Source organism: Thermobia domestica, chromosome 15 (genome assembly GCF_964235325.1).
Source record: "Thermobia domestica chromosome 15, izTheDome1.hap1.1, whole genome shotgun sequence".
In the NCBI taxonomy this organism is placed as follows: Eukaryota; Metazoa; Arthropoda; class Insecta; order Zygentoma; family Lepismatidae; genus Thermobia; species Thermobia domestica.
Window position 1 is genome coordinate 39,427,013 of NC_137468.1, and position 16,611 is coordinate 39,443,623.

The 16,611-nt window shown below is 34.7% G+C and overlaps 1 protein-coding gene across 1 annotated transcript in view; it reads left to right on the forward strand.

Moving 5' to 3' along the window:
• The window catches only part of LOC145671839 (neprilysin-11-like), a 77,473-nt gene that overhangs the window by 36,232 nt on the left and 24,630 nt on the right, over positions 1-16,611 (forward strand). Inside the window, exons 8-11 of the mRNA XM_081741065.1 lie at positions 3,968-4,084; positions 5,513-5,654; positions 8,311-8,428; positions 9,821-9,917. Of these exons, the coding sequence (XP_081597191.1) occupies positions 3,968-4,084; positions 5,513-5,654; positions 8,311-8,428; positions 9,821-9,917 (474 nt within the window). The remainder of the gene's footprint in view (positions 1-3,967; positions 4,085-5,512; positions 5,655-8,310; positions 8,429-9,820; positions 9,918-16,611) is intronic.

The following is a 16,611-nucleotide window of genomic DNA, read 5'->3' on the forward strand; positions in this document are numbered from 1 at the left end:
GATATAAATGCGAAAATTGTGATAATAAATGCTACAAAATATAAAAATTGTTGCGAAAAAGTTTCGTCTCTATATATTCGGTACCACTCTAAATTAGTAGAGTTTCACTCATCGTATGTAACTTTGCTTATCCGTGTCTCGTCAGATTACTTTCGTATTTTATTATTAGCTTTAAACGAGGAGTAATCAGGAAGTAAGGTTACAAAGCCTCATACAACCAATACAGCCAACAGATAGCACATACATTACATTATTTTTCGACATAGTCTTCCATATCGGTTGAAGTACTTGGTCGCATCTTGGGATGAGTTCGAAGATTTCTCCTGGTAAAAGTCCTGTTCTTGCGTGTCCAGCCACGTTGTGACGAAGTGTTTCACCTCCTCGTCTGAAGCGAAGCGACGGCCTCCTAGGTGTTTCTTCAAGCGTGGTAACAGGTGAAATCGCTTGGAGCAAGGTCCGGGCTGGAGGGAGGGTGGGTGCTGTGTTGGGTCTATTGATGGCGTGTTGGGTCGACCACTGCTCTCCTCGTCAGTGACTTTTTTTTCTATCAGCCGCGAACTTTCAACATCATTCTGCGACAAGCTGACGAGACATTATACTCTCTTCTTAAATTTCTACCAGCTGCCAGTGAATTTCAGTTGCAGTTATATATTTCGCCTACAGAAATTGAATAACTGAGCGGACTTCTGTAGGCGAGAACAGTTTTCCAAAATGGCCGCCATTTGCATTTACCTACAACTAGCACCGTAGGTGGCGGGCGGTTGAAACTCTGCACAGTTTGCCAATTTCATGTGTTACAACTACCGCACACTCCTCATTCCTCTATAACAGACGAAACTGCAGAAATATCGTTCCTGTAACCTTAGTTTTTGATCCTTCCTCGTACCTTATTGGTGTTGAATACCTGTGCTCTACCCTTTTTTTTTTTTTTTTTTTTTTTAGCTTGTTAATTAATGTAGAAACTGGAAATGAGTGGAATGAACATTTTCTTTGAAATGAACCGGAATTTTCAAGGTTTCATTTTACTATTTTCTTCTTGAAACATACTTAAATTAGGGATGCAAATAACCACTCGCCCATTCGCCCGGGACGAGAGGTTCATCGGTGCGGGCGCGTTTTTAATATTACTATTATTTACTTCAAAAGTAAGTCAATGTTTTCTATTGTGGGATGTTGGCTAGTAGCTTTTTTTCTTGGGCTAGTAAAATCTTGTTGCTTATTTACATCCCTGGCTTAAATGTTAATATTCAAATTTGTTTCATTTCATTTTAATTGTTATTATAAAAAGGAAACGTCTCAATTTTTGAGTATTGCTAATTCCTAATAGTTAACGTTCACCACCCCGTCAAGTTCGCTACCTGCCTGTCCGCCTGCTTTTCATTTGAAAATAAATGACGATAATGATGCTGAACATGAACGTCTTTTTGCTCTTTATTATTAAGACAAGGGCCTTATTAAATGTAAGTAAGAGTATTGTAAGTATTATTACAACGATAAGGTATAATTCTTATGTACTTTTAAGTATTATTTGTATTTACGGGCAAAATGAGCTATTTAAAAAGGCACAAGCTATCAAGAAGAAGAAGAAGAAGAAATTATATAAAGAAATAATTTAAATATTTTGTATTATATTGAGATTTTGTTTGTTATCGTTGCTATGACAATTTGTTTAGTTGTTTTAATTTCGTTGCTATAGTAACTAGAAAGATGTAGATGTAACGTGGAACCATCTTGTGTAATCTGAATGTACAATATTTTAAGGTGTCGAACAAGATATGCATTGAATAATAATAATAATAATAATAATAATAATAATAATAATAATATATATATATATATATATATATATATATATATATATATATATATATATATATATATATATATATATATGAAGTGAATTATTGCGTTGAATTATTCCAGATAATCTCGTGTATTGCATAAACATTTAGAATCAGGGCACATAGTTCACGACAGAATTAACGTTGCATTATAATAAGTATTGTAATTACTTATATAAAATCTACCATTATTTATTTCATGGCAAGCACAATATATTTTAGTAACTAATTAACATGAACACAGTATATAAACCAAACAGTTGTTTCTGTTTATCTTTAAGACAGCGCAATATATTAAAACTTTACCGTCAACTTACATGAACTATACTACCATTAATAGGCCGTAACCAGGGCCAGATTAAGGGAGGGTCTTACGAGGGCTATAGGTGGACAGGGACCTCCACCCTGATCAAAATCTCAATTGTCTATCTAAAAAGAATCATGAAGATAAATCATCATCATAAAATAAAGTATGAACAAAAATATGAAACATATTCCCTTAACTTTCCTACTGTACTCTCACAGAAATGTATTAGGTGAAGTCAGCAGGGGCCACATATTTTTTTTCTAGCCCCAGATCTCGAGATGGGTTAATCCAGCCCTGGCCGTAACTCATATGTAGATTAGAGCACTAATATTTGTTATCGCAAGTTAGTTGGTGGATAAACAAAGAAACAAACAAATAAATTTATTTTAAAAAGCAAGGCTTTAACTAGACTTGAAGAAAACATCAGTAAGGTCGCACCATTAAAGTTTCATAAAACAGAAAAATAATTTGCCATATAAATTAAAATCTTTCAGTTCAACCTCCCACTATTATGCCCTTTAGGAGAAGGGAGACGGACGATTAAGACAAATGAATGATTGTCAAAGAATCGGTGGAATGAAATTGTGGGAGGAAACGGAAGTACACCAAGAAACGGACACGATGTTGTCCACTGCAGACTTACTCAGCCGGGGATCGAACCAGTGATCTCACACGCCAGAAATAAGCACTCTAGCACTGAGCTATCATGCACCTTTTCCCCATATAAATTAGTGGGCTAAAAAAATAAACATAACTTAGATACTATTCACCATTAAAAGATGTGCATTGACCCAAATGTTTAGCTATAGTTACGTTTCAGGCTCCTTGGTTACCGGTTTCTCTTTGAAAAGTCTTGCAGTCTTATTCGTACAAGTAATGAAATCAAACAAATGTGAATATTCTTTCACTGTTTTCTTTAAAAGCGTTTTATTTTAACCTAAAGGAGCAAATTAACTTGTTTAACTGTTTTAAGTAGATTTTCTCAAAAGTTATTGGTGAGTGAGATTTTCTGAAAATAACTAACTGTAAGTGCGTTATGATCGTGTGATATCGAATAATATTATCATTCTTAATACAAATCTTTTCCTTCTAATGACGCTGATCTATTTTTCATTTCTGCGTGTAACAAAATAAATCTGAATAAGAAACAAGTTTACAACTATTGCCATGTAGCGAATATGGTGAAACAGGGTAAAAATAACGTAAAACGTAAAGAAGTTTAAAAGGACATAAAGGAAACTTGGTACTAAAAATGATAATATATTTCTGTGTCTTAATCTGGTGTTTCTTATGCTGTATAATGGTGAACTCTGCGCACACATAATAATAATAATAATTCCACATGACTTTCGAAAAGAGCAAGAAACAATTATGTGTGACGCTTTAAACAATATGCCAGTACATTCAGAAATTTTAAACATCATTTCGTTATAACTTTAAATTCAGATTCCTAAGAATTTCTTTTGCTTTTAAGCTTTCGGTTTTTCCCTTGAGTCTTGTTCACAGAGACTAAAAATAGGAAAAATGAAATAAAAATATCCAGGAAATATAAAGGAATTCACAGCGAAGAAATACTTTGCCAATTGCCGCTGGTCACAAAGCCCATTTTGACATATGTAATGGAGAGCCGAAAACTTGGAAATATAATGAATTTTCAGTGATCAAAACTTAAAGTAAATAAACTTCTAAAGTTTCGAATTTTACAGTACACTTATTCTAAACTCTCTCTATTATTCACAAAGACCAAAGATTTATAACTTCATTAAGAAATTTCAAGAGGTTTAGAATTTTATTTGTGGTTTCAATTATAATTTTTCAGATAACAATTGCCAACGAAGAAAGGCGAAATGCAACGCGCATGTATAATCCAATAAAAATACCAGAACTACAAGAATGGACGAATAATGTTCTTCCATTTGCACCAAATTATGCGAAGGTACGCAATAACACTAATCCACTCAAAGAGTGATTGTTTGTTGAACAATAGTATAAGGAAATAAAGTTACAGAGAAAATGTTCAAATAGCTTGAATTTAAACATAGAAGCTTATTTCAGTCTTAAATTACTGAATAAGGATATTATATTAAAACCACGTGATAAAGATAGAGGTGTAAATTTAGGAATTATTTTACTACCCATTGTCTTTACTAGCTCTACTTTCGCTTATGTAACTTTGTGAATGCAGCTTGGTAGAAAAAAATGATAGGTGTATAAATACAGTGAAACCTCTACTAACGGACACCTCCCGTAACGGACATATTTTGTAATCCCAAAACACTGTAATAGGAAAAATCATATTGACAAACCTCTCTAAAACGGGCACTCTCTAGTACGGATACGGACAGTATTTTCTGTCTTTTATAGGTATTATTTACCTCTGTAGTACGGACACTTTCTCTAGAAACAAGTTGAAAAATACAGTAAGAATACATTTTCAGTAATTCACACATGTGTCACCAAGAAAGCATTGTGACAACATTTTGCCTCCTCAACTGTCTACTCAGCAACCCAGACGAAGCATTATCTGTTTAACAACACCCTTCTTGAATTTCACTCCCACCCAACCTGTTTTAAACACAAAAATGATTGGCCGTTGCCTGACGTCTCAGATGATACGTTATTCTACTGTCCCTCTGGAATCTTTGACCAAGCAGAAGAAAAATTTAGTACGCATATTGTCTAAAAAAAGACACTACTAGACTGCATTTAACCCACAAATTAAAGGAACATACTATAAACGTAGTAAGTAGTAATAAGTGTAAAGTGGAGAAAACTATAACATGTTATTTCCATGTTGAGTCTAGAACATAGAATATTGAATGGCAGAGGATAGTGCAGGTTATCATTTTGATAATATTCGTAAATACATGATTCATGCAGTTATTTTTTCTAATTGGATATTACATTATTTACTAATTTATGTAAGGAAATATTGACACCTCTCTAAGGCGGACATCTCTCTATAGCGGACAATTTTTGATTCCCCAGGGCTGTCCGCTTTATAGAGGTTTCACTGTACATAGATTTTGGAAGCTGTTTTGCGTAAGAAAATTATGGATGACAAGTTTGTATGATTGTTCCAAAATATGCTTCCAAAACGACCCACCGAATCGTCAGAGCATATGATACAAGCTACTTGAAATCAGATATCCAAAGAAAGTGAAACCAAATATCGCGTCACAAAGGTCATTGTGTGGATCCCTTTAGAAGCCCATATAAAGAGCTTATGATTATGAAACGAAACAAAGACTTTCTTTCCCTCTGTATATTACAATTCATCACTGAGGTGCAAGGATTATTTTTTAATGAACCTGGATGATTTATTAGTAAATATATTGACATTTTTCTTGCTTTTAATTTATAGATTAGATGGAAGCCATTGATCGACGAAGTGTTTGCTTCAACAGACGTCCAAATCTCCGAGAATGAAAGAGTCATTGTCAATGAAGTTGGTTTCATCGCTAATCTCACTGCTCTTCTGAGCTTAACGGATAAACGAACAATAGGTAACTTACACTTTCCTTGAAACTTGATTTCATAGATTTTGTCACTGTCTCGTTATTTGGAATCCATTGCGTGGATAGGTTTCAAAAAGAGAGCTTCTAGTGCTAAATAAATATCACCTTTTAGAGTTTACATTAGAATAGATTAGAATAGAATAGAATAGAATATTTTAGCTTCTTTATTGAGCTTTACAAACTTTGGCACATAACATGGAATGAATCACTTATACTAAACCATACTGCAAGTACTAGCTAAGTCCAGTACTTGAAAACGATAAACACAAACTCTCCTGGGATCGAGAAATCGAAACAGATGTAACAGAACCTGAACAAATTCGACATTACTTTTTATCAATAAAGCAGACCAAGAAGTAACTTTCATAGATGTACCAGTGCCATTGACTCATACGTACAACATTCAGCACGAAAACAAGCAATTATAAAGACCTGGCAGACGAAATAAGAAATGTCAGAAACTTATAGTAAAAAGAGCATTATTATCTCAGTTACAGTAATTGTTCCTAAAAGTACTGTGACGCAACTGGAACAGATAAACTAAAATATTTCCTAAGAAACCTACAAAAATCAGTAATACTAGACATTGTTATATGGTTAGGAAGTTCTTTGGAGAAGAAAAACTTCAAATAATCTACATTTGCCAGAGACGATCGTCAGATTATCAAGCTGAAAACGGTTTAAACCGAGATACAGCAGTACTACTACTACTATTACTACTACTACTACTACTACTACTACTACTACTACTACTACTAATAATAATAATAATAATAATAATAATAGTAATAATTCTATTTATACCTTCTCTTTTCTTATCATGGACGTCACAAAGGAGGGGTACAGAACGACCTTCACCTCAACTAAGCTTCGCCAAATCGAACAAAATCAACACACATTAACATCATTTAACAAGGACGTTTTTCATCTGCAAATATTAGAAATAGTGTATGTGTCACTGTTAGGAGTATGTGTGTATCACTGTTAGGAGTAGTTGTGCCGCTTAGGAATATGTGTCACTGTTAGGAATATGTCTGTCACCGTTAGGAATACGTGTGTCATTGTTAGGAGTATGTGTGTCACTGTTATGCATATGTGTCATTGTTAGGAGTAGGTGTGTTACTGTTAGAAGTATGTATGTCACTGTTAGGAGTATGTGTGTGTCACTGTTAGGAGTAGTTGTGTAACTGTCAGAAGCATGTGGGTCACTTAGGACTATGTGTGTCACTGTTAGGAGCATGTGTGTCATTCTTAGGAGTATGTATGTTACTGTTAGGAGCATGCATGTCACAGTTAGGAGTATGTGTGTGTCACTGTTAGGAGTAGTTGTGTCACTTAGGAATATGTGTCACTGTTAGGAATATGTCTGCCACCGTTAGGAATACGTGTGTCATTGTTAGGAGTGTGTGTCACTGTTATGCATATGTGTCATTGTTAGGAGTACGTGTGTTACTGTTAGAAGTATGTATGTATGTCACTGTTAGGAGTATGTGTGTGTCACTGTTAGGAGTAGTTGTGTCACTGTCAGAATCATGTGGGTCACTTAGGGCTATGTGTGTCACTGTTAGGAGCATGTGTGTCATTCTTAGGAGCATGTATGTTACTGTTAGGAGCATGTATGTTACTGTTAGGAGCATGTATGTCACTGTTAGGAGTATGTGTGTGTCACTGTTAGGAGTAGTGTCACTTAGGAATATGTGTCACTGTTAGGAATATGTCTGCCACCGTTAGGAATACGTGTGTCATTGTTAGGAGTGTGTGTCACTGTTATGCATATGTGTCATTGTTAGGAGTACGTGTGTTACTGTTAAAAGTATGTATGTCACTGTTAGGAGTATGTGTGTGTCACTGTTAGGAGTAGTTGTGTCACTGTCAGAATCATGTGGGTCACTTTTTGGAGTAGTTGTGTCACTGTTAGGACTATGTGTGTCACTGTTAGGATTATGTGTGTCACTGTTAGGAATATATGTACCATTATTCGGAGTGGATTACTGCGTCACTGTTAGGAGTATATTCGTCAATATTAGGAGAAATCAAACAACAATAGGTACAATCTGATACTTAACATAGCAAACTTTTCACATACAGTATATAGAAGGAATTATGCCAGACATTTATTGTTATTTCTTTCAAGTAATTTTGATGATACAGAACAAAGAAAGAGAATGTAGCAAACTTTTCACATACAGTATAAATCTATTCCAGCAGAATATAAACCTATCGATTGCACATTTGCAACGAACGACATACCTTCTAATTAGTACCATAAAATTATTTTTTTTCGATTATATCGAAAACTACGCATAAGAATTCACCCTTAAGCTTCTCATTTTTGTTCAGCTTGATGTGGTCTATTGAATAGTATATATGTCTTATCTTTAGACAACACCATAACTATACTGTATGCTATTCATGTAACTTGCGCAACCAATATTGAAGGGAGTATTCAAGTAAAAATAGAATTTGATAAACTTGTATCTTTATATAAAATTCAGAAATTTAGTGGATTTATGATATTAATGTCAGACATCCAGTAACATCTTTCGATTCTCTTTAGATGGTTACTCTTACTATTAAGACGTTTCATGTATCTTTAATTACACATACCGTTTTAAAATTTCATGTATTGATTATTGTTTTTCAGCAAATTACTTAAACTGGCGCCTTGTAGAAATGCTTTGTACAGAAACAACACAGAAGTTTAGAGACCTCAGCTTTCAATTTGACCGAGTTTTGACTGGAGCAACCCAACTGCAGCCCAGGTTATGTGAAGATTTATATAACAATTGTATTAAGGTTGTAATATCTAGATGCAGTTGCGAAGAAGAGACCTTATCAAAGTATAAAACAGCTCTCCCAAGCGAGAGAAAAGTTTTAAAATTTCCATGTTGCACACCAATCTATGGTTGAGGTGAACAAGAAATAGTATTAAGGCTTTCTGATTGGTTTGCAATTATATTTATAAGCCAATAATGATAATTTGTTTTGAGAAATATAGGAATAGTTTTTTTTAACATATGTATCTTGAAGGAATTGTGTCAGACTTTCATTGTTATTTCTTTCAAGTAATTTTGATCATACAGAACAAAGAAAAAGAACGTAGAAATATTGGCATTAGACTATCCTAATATGACTGTTGTGAAACATAAATTTTTTAATTGGACTCGTCTTGCATTGCAAACTCAAGTTCTGATAAATATATGCACATACGCGTTATATATGTACTTTGTTCCTCATGGCAGAATGTTAGATATTACCATAACGTTCGATTCTCCAACAATTTCTGGCAGTTTTCATATTGATATTTAGAGCTTCTTCGTGGCTAAGTGAGTAGCGTGCACACCTTTGGCGTGCGAGACACGGGTTCGATTCCCGGTGAGAGCTCGTGTAGTTCAGATTCCACGTTAATCAGTAGGTCCACGTCTCATATAGCCTCGTTGCTGAACGGGACTTTAAACTCAAAATCAACTCAACTCATATTGATATTTGATGAAAACAGACTGGATAAGAAAAAGGCAAACTGCAATCAACTGATGCTTCTATTTTTCATTTTTTAGTTCATTTTTTTACAATACTTGTCAAAGCGTAAACATTAAATAAGATTAAATATCATATTGATTTATCATTATTGAAATATTATTTTTTTGTGTGTGTTATGTTTATTTTATTGGGTTCTCTGCAGAAGTATTAAAATTATTTTTTTCAAAATCTATTAAGAATCTTCATCCCGGCGAAATTAAAATACCGCTAATTTTACATTAATTATGTGATATCTTCAAATAGATAAAAGATAATCAAAATGTGGAACAAGAGCGCCCTAGACAATATCATTTTACATGAGAAACCGTTATCACGACTCACTTATCTGCTTTCGATTTCGAGCCATTTTGAAAATCGGCATTTATTTTCGCGTTTCTAAACAGCTAGAAACATAAAGCCACTAGGTGACTTGTGATAACGGTACCTCACGCGAAATAATGTTGTCTAGGGCGCTCTTGTTCCATATTTCAATTATCTTTTATCTATTTGAAGATATCACATAATTACTGTAAAAAATTAGCGGTATTTTAATTTCGCCGGGATGAAGACAAGAAAAAGAATACGTATTTTGCTTACTTTTTCATGAGTAATATAAATTATTTTTTTTTTTTCAGGTGGAAGGACTGCACTAGTTGGCTAAATAATTTTCTAGGTTTGGCAGTTAGCTACAAATTTGTCAAAGAATTCTTTGATACGGAAGCTAAATCACAGGTGAGAAAAATATCTTATTTGATATTCTAGTACTTTTTTTAAAAAAAACAGTTCATACTTTTATGTTATTTATTATGATGATAATATATTTCAGGTTAATAAGTATTATGCAGGTAAGAAATGTCAGCTCAAATAGCTCAGATGATTACTTTAGAATTGCTTGCAAATTACAAAATAACTCAAGCAAAGGGATGTAATTTGGGGATGGAAGCTGACAGTTACCATACATTTTAAATCATAAAGGTTTATGCGTAGTCTGCATAAATGAAACTCAACGGTTACAAAATCATGAAATATAGACATGATTATGTAGAAAGTAAAAGAGGGAGAATGAGAGGAAGGAAATTAACTTTAGAATAGGATAGAGCCTGCCTTGTTTTTGTCGTGCTCTCCTCCAATGTTAGTTCATTGTTCCAGAGCTCTGGCAATAATTCTCACAAACTGCTACTGAAGTGTGCTAGCGCAAATGGAATGAAACCAAAGATGATCCTGACGATTGGACTTTCTGTTCCATCAAACAGCCAGGTGCATCGAATGGATGCTTGTAGCTCAACTCAAAGGTGGGAATTTGACGATGGCCTGAGCCTCGTATGACAGATTGTTTCTCAGGTACAGTGGCGTAACTAAATGCTTGGGGGCCGCCCCGCAGATCATGTGGAGTGGGGCCCCTTTTCTACGTCCTACTTCACGATTTGGGGGCCCCCTGATGGCTTGGGCTCCCCAGCGATGCGGGGTCTGCGGGGCCCTTATTTACGCCCCTGCCCAGGTGTTAAATTTTCACAGGTCTTGACCTGGTGATTAGGCCTGGGTCAACCTCTTGCCTCCAAAATGATTAGTGTAGTGATGCACTCAACTTATTGTCCACCATTACATTCCACTTAAAATGACTGTAGCGTTGATCAATATTAACAAACCAAAACCACGAGGAAATTAAATGTCGACTAAAAGTAGTTAATTCGTGTTATTATTCAGTTCGAAATATTTTGTGGTCGCGAGAAGCTAATATATAAAATTATAATTATGCCTGTTGCTGTATGGTTGCAAAAGATGGTCGCTTACTCTGAGGGAAGAACACAGACTGAAAGTACTTGAGAACAAAATTCTGAGACGAATATTTGGACCCAAGAGGAATAGGAACGGGAAATAGCGAAAGTTCATAACGAGGAAGTGCATAATTTGAACCACTTACCATTGTTAGAGCCATTAAGTCTAGGAGTTTCAGGTGGGTAGGTCATGTAACCAGGATGAAAGAAATAGGAACGCTTTCAAAGTTTTAACTGGATGTCTAATCGCAAACCCACCACTAGGAAGACCCTAGGCGCAGATGGGAAAATAATATGAAGATGGATCTCCCAAAAATAAAAATACAAAGTACAAACTGGATCCAGTTGATTAAGGACAAGTAATGGAGAATTTCTGTGAACGTGACATTGAACCTCCGTGTTCCAAAGGCCATAGAGTTGGTTAGTGCTGAGCGCTTAATTTACATCCTACTCACAGTATGAAGGAATTACTAAATTGTTTTATGCGTTAATTGTTTCTTGTAATAGCGAAACGAGGATGAAAAACATAATAAATAAGTGACAACTAAATAACTAATAAAGCTTAATCCCTTAGTTAGATTGTACCAAATTTCACAAAATTAAATCCCCACGTTACGCGGGTTTGCATATCCAGGCTCCTAACTATGAAAATATTTTCGCTCACTCCAACCTCAATCATTTCACGAATTCAACCTGTTTTACGTATGTTATTAGGACATAACATCGATTGTGATTTATTCTAAAAACACTTTTATACATTGCAAGAGCTGTAACGTCCAAATATTTACTGAGAACTCATAGTCGTATCTGAATAAACAAAAGCGAGTATGGAACAGTAAACTGCTTTCACAAAAGGCAAAAGAAGGTGTGCAAAGGCATACAAAACGGTCGAGTGGTTTGGGTCGATACACTATCAATCACATGTTTGTGTGTTCAAACCCGGTAGCAAGTTGTTTCTTTTTTAAGTGTCTTCCTATTTTCATCCGGAGGCTGAAAATATTTCTTTGAGTAACTCATTGAAAACTTCTTTTGTTTCAAATTCGATTAGAACGGAACATTATATGAATTGCGAATCTTAAATCCATAGCTTAAAAAAAAAAAATGAAGTATACTCACTACTCAATTATCCTCTGATTTGTAACGAAAAACTATTTATAAACAGTGGTGACTTCAGAAAATTATCCTCGGGGGGAATTTCAATATTCGGGTGGAGGGCAAACATTGATAGTCCACATTGAGCACGATCGAATATATGGTCCTGAAGGCGGAAATTTCTTAGCTCGAGAGGGGTCTCAAATTCTCCCTCAGATCACGTCCTCAAAGCATCATTGCTTAAAAGCTTTTCGTAACAAATATAATATTACACTTGTTTCTCGTTCTACATTTAGAATTGGTAAAATCATAACTTATAGAGGATTATAATAAAAGCATAAAAATTACAATACCAATCATGTATAAATTATCCTGTAAGTTACCAACTTTGGGTCAGATTAAAACTCAAATATTTCTTTTCGGATTGCACTTAGAAGTAAGTCCTCTCTATATAATCCTGATTGGAAAGCCATGTATAACTCTAATTAATTAATCAATATTTATACAAATATTTTTTTATTTTACTATTTTTACTATTCAATATTATATACACTTCATTTCCAAAATCAAAATCTCGAAAATGTAATTGTACAAGTGCAGATTCGGGAATAAATGATTATTTATCATATATTCGAAATTCTATTTAATCGAATCCGACAAGAACACAGACAGAAACATCGAGAACAGGTGAAAAAAAAACAGAAAAATTGGCGGGGATTCGAACTTAGTTCGAATGGTGCTTTATAAGCCAAACGCCTTAGACCACTCGGCTATAGTAACAACTAGTGATCGTAGCAAAGGCTTCGGGTAGTAGTTCTTATTACAGAATAACATTTTCTATTGCCTAAAATTTAAACCTAATTTACTTTGATATATCTATTAATTTGTTTCATGAACACGTTTTCGTTACTTTGATGAATGATGTATGTTGTTGATATAGATTCTATTACACGTTCTTTCGTAAATATTATAGAAGTATCGGTGTTATTTATGATCTTTTATGGAAATTGACTGGCGCATGCGCAGTACACAGACAGTTCAATTGGAAGGCGAGGAAGGAAACGCTAACACGCTGTTAGAATGTTTCCCTCGCAAGCAGTAGTTCCCAACCGAGGGACGGCGGGACGCACTTTCTCCTCCTGGGGTGGCGTGAAGGGTTTACGAAGTCCCTTTGTTGTGTTATATTTCTTGAATGATTATGCACAATATCCAGTCACATCTACTACATATTTGGAAGTGATAAATCGTAGTATAAATAAACCGTCCTCCACACACAGAGATTGTTGCTTTTCCAAGATTATAAACTGAAAACCTTTTTATTTCAATAGAATATAAAAGTTTCAATGGGAGGGGTTACAACCCCGTCAACCCCCTGGGTCTTTGATATGTCACCGCCTTAACTGTAACTTTCAAGTTAGAATCGAAAAATGGAGACATGTGACCTACTAAATATATTTTTAGTTCATTATACATTTTCATAAATAAAATATCCACAATTACAATGACAGTAAATGCTAACTAGTCTATTGTAAATCTTTGTACTTTCATTTTCCCTCTTTCTTCTCAACTGAGCTTGAAAAATGTAAAAATGGGAGGTTTAGAATTTCAAATATTACGTATATTTTAGCGTATTACGAAATTATATCTAATAGAATCCGGCAGGATCACAAACAGAAACGTCAAGAAGAAGTAAAACCAAATTGTACTGTGGTGGGATTCGAACTACTCTTGAATGGTGCCTCAGAATCTCTAGCCGAATGCCTTAGTCCACTCGGCTAATGTGACAAGTTGAAAATATAGTAAGCGTGTTTCATGTTCAATCTTTTGTTACAGTATGAAATTTATTTTGTATTCTCTGATGTTTAAGCCTATTTTGGTCTGATGTAATAGTCTGTTGAAATTGTTTTATGTTTACGGTATTCTTTACTTTGACGAATGATGTTGTTAATATAGGTTCTATTACGTATTCGTTCATAAATATTACAACAATTGTTAGGATTATTTATGATCTTTCATGAAAATTGACTGGTGCATGCGCAGTAGAAACAGAAAGATGCACTTTACCGACATTTGTCATACACGCCAGAACGCAAATTTCTAACAGGTTCTGAAAATGCCTCGCTCTAAAGGTTGTGGAAAACTGTCTGTTGCTCTGAGAGGAGAAATCATAGGCCGTGCAAAAATGGGACAAACTGTGCCTCAGATCGCTAGAGATCTGGGATGTGACAAGAAAACGATCAAGAAATGGGTTCAGCGACATGAAGAAGGTGGTGAATGGTTCAGGTCTCGGTCAAGAAGTGGAAGGCCAAAAGTGACAACTGCAGCTCAAGATCAAGCTTTAGTTACAGAAGTAATCAACAGACCTCTACGCCACACGTCAATCCTCTTGGACAAAGCCAGAGAATATAATTGTTCTCACGAAACAATAAGAAGAAGATTATTGGGGGCTGGTCTACACTGTTCAAGACCCGCTAGGAAGACTCTCCTGACTGAAACTCACAAGGCCAAACGAATGGAATAGGCACAGAATAACATAACCCAACCTCAGTCATATTGGGACTTAGTCATCTGGACCGACGAGAATGTTTTCAAGTCTAACCAATAAGGCAGAGTTATATTGTATAGACCGCGCGGAACCAGGTATGCTGAACAAAATATTATCAGAACTTCTTGTTCAGGGCGAATATCAGCACACTTTTGGGGATACATGACGGCTGCTGGTCCTGGAGATTTAGTTGCTGTGCCTGAGAGAATGAACAGCAGTGTTTACATTAATATCCTCGAAAATACGTTGTTACCGTCCTTAGAAAGAAACTTCCCCGAACAGGAAGAATATATATTTATGCATGACAACAGCGCTGTTCACACTTCCCGGCAAACACGAGAGTGGCTAAGTGAACATCCAGAGTTAATTTGTATTGAGTGGCCCCCTCTATCCCTAGATTTGAACCCAATTGAACATCTGTGGGCCTACATGGTGCAAGAATGGGAAGAGAGACGTGAAGACAGAGACCAAACGTTTCTTCAAAATCATGTTATGGAACTGTGGGCAACATTTTCGTGACACACCGTCATATTGCTCGAGACTTGTATCTAGTATTCCCTCCAGACTTCAAGAAGTTATTGACTCTGGAGGTGATTACACGAAGTACTAGTGTGTTATTTTTTGTGTAAACATTTATTTAAGTTTCATTTATTTATTATATTTTTTCAAGAGCAATACTTTCGTTCTTCATTCTTTTCCTTTTCTTGTTTACTTATTAGTTCGTTAAAACGTAAAGGAAGAGTAGTATATCTTGAAAAAGTATTTGTGAATTTACTTGAACGTTTCTAAAAATACATTTACTTTTTTTCCTTACTCTATATCATGCCCAATATTACTTTCATTTCAGTTAATTAATAACTTCATTCCACATCTCGGATAAAAGTATTATTGTCTTTGTAACGATGTTTTTCCTTTTTATTGTGTAATTTCTAGTTTCACTGAATTATCTCAATTCGAATGAATAAATCACATTTTGTTTATTGTCCCTTCCTTAGCTAGGTTCGAATTCCAGAACAATGTGGTGTAATTTACGTTCTTTATTCTTCATATTCTGCAGTAATGACAATATTAATTATTTTTCATGAGTCCAGTTCATCAGTGAGAACTTGGACAAACATTAACCTGGTGATTCTTTACGCAATTTCAAGCGTAAAATACATTTTAGCTGTTCTTTATACTTCACAGCGATGAAACATTCTAACAGTGTGTTAGCGTTATCTTTTTGCCTTCCAATTGAACTGTCTGTGTACTGCGCATGCGCCAGTCAATTTCCATAAAAGATCATAAATAACCCTTATACTTCTATAATATTTACGAAAGAACGTGTAATAGAATCTATATCAACAACATATATCATTCATCAAAGTAACGAAAACGTGTTCATGAAACAAATTAATAGATATATTATATCAAAGTAAATTAGGTTTAAATTTTAGGCAATAGAAAATGTTATTCTATAATAAGACTACTACTCGAAGCCTTTACTACAATCACTAGTTGTTACCATAGCCGAGTGGTCTAAGGCGTTCGGCTTATAAAGCACCATACGAACTAAGTTCGAATCCCCGCCAATTTTTCTCTCTTTTTTTCACCTGTTCTCGATGTTTCTGTCTGTGTTCTTGTCGGATTCGATTAAATAGAATTTCGAATATATGATAAATAATCATTTATTTGCGAATCTGCACTCGTCAATATACATTTTCGAGATTTTGATTTTGGAAATGAAGTGTATATAATATTGAATAGTAAAAATAGTAAAATAAAAAAAAATTTGTATAAATATTGATTAATTAATTAGAATTATACATGGCTTTCCAATCAGGATTATATAGAGAGGACTTACTTCTAAGTGCAATCCGAAAAGAAATATTTGAGTTTTAATCTGACCCAAAGTTGGTAACTTACAGGATAATTTATACATGATTGGTATTGTAATTTTTATGCTTTTATAATAATCCTCTATAAGTTATGAGTTTACCAATTCTAAATGTAGAACGAGGAACAAGTGTAATAT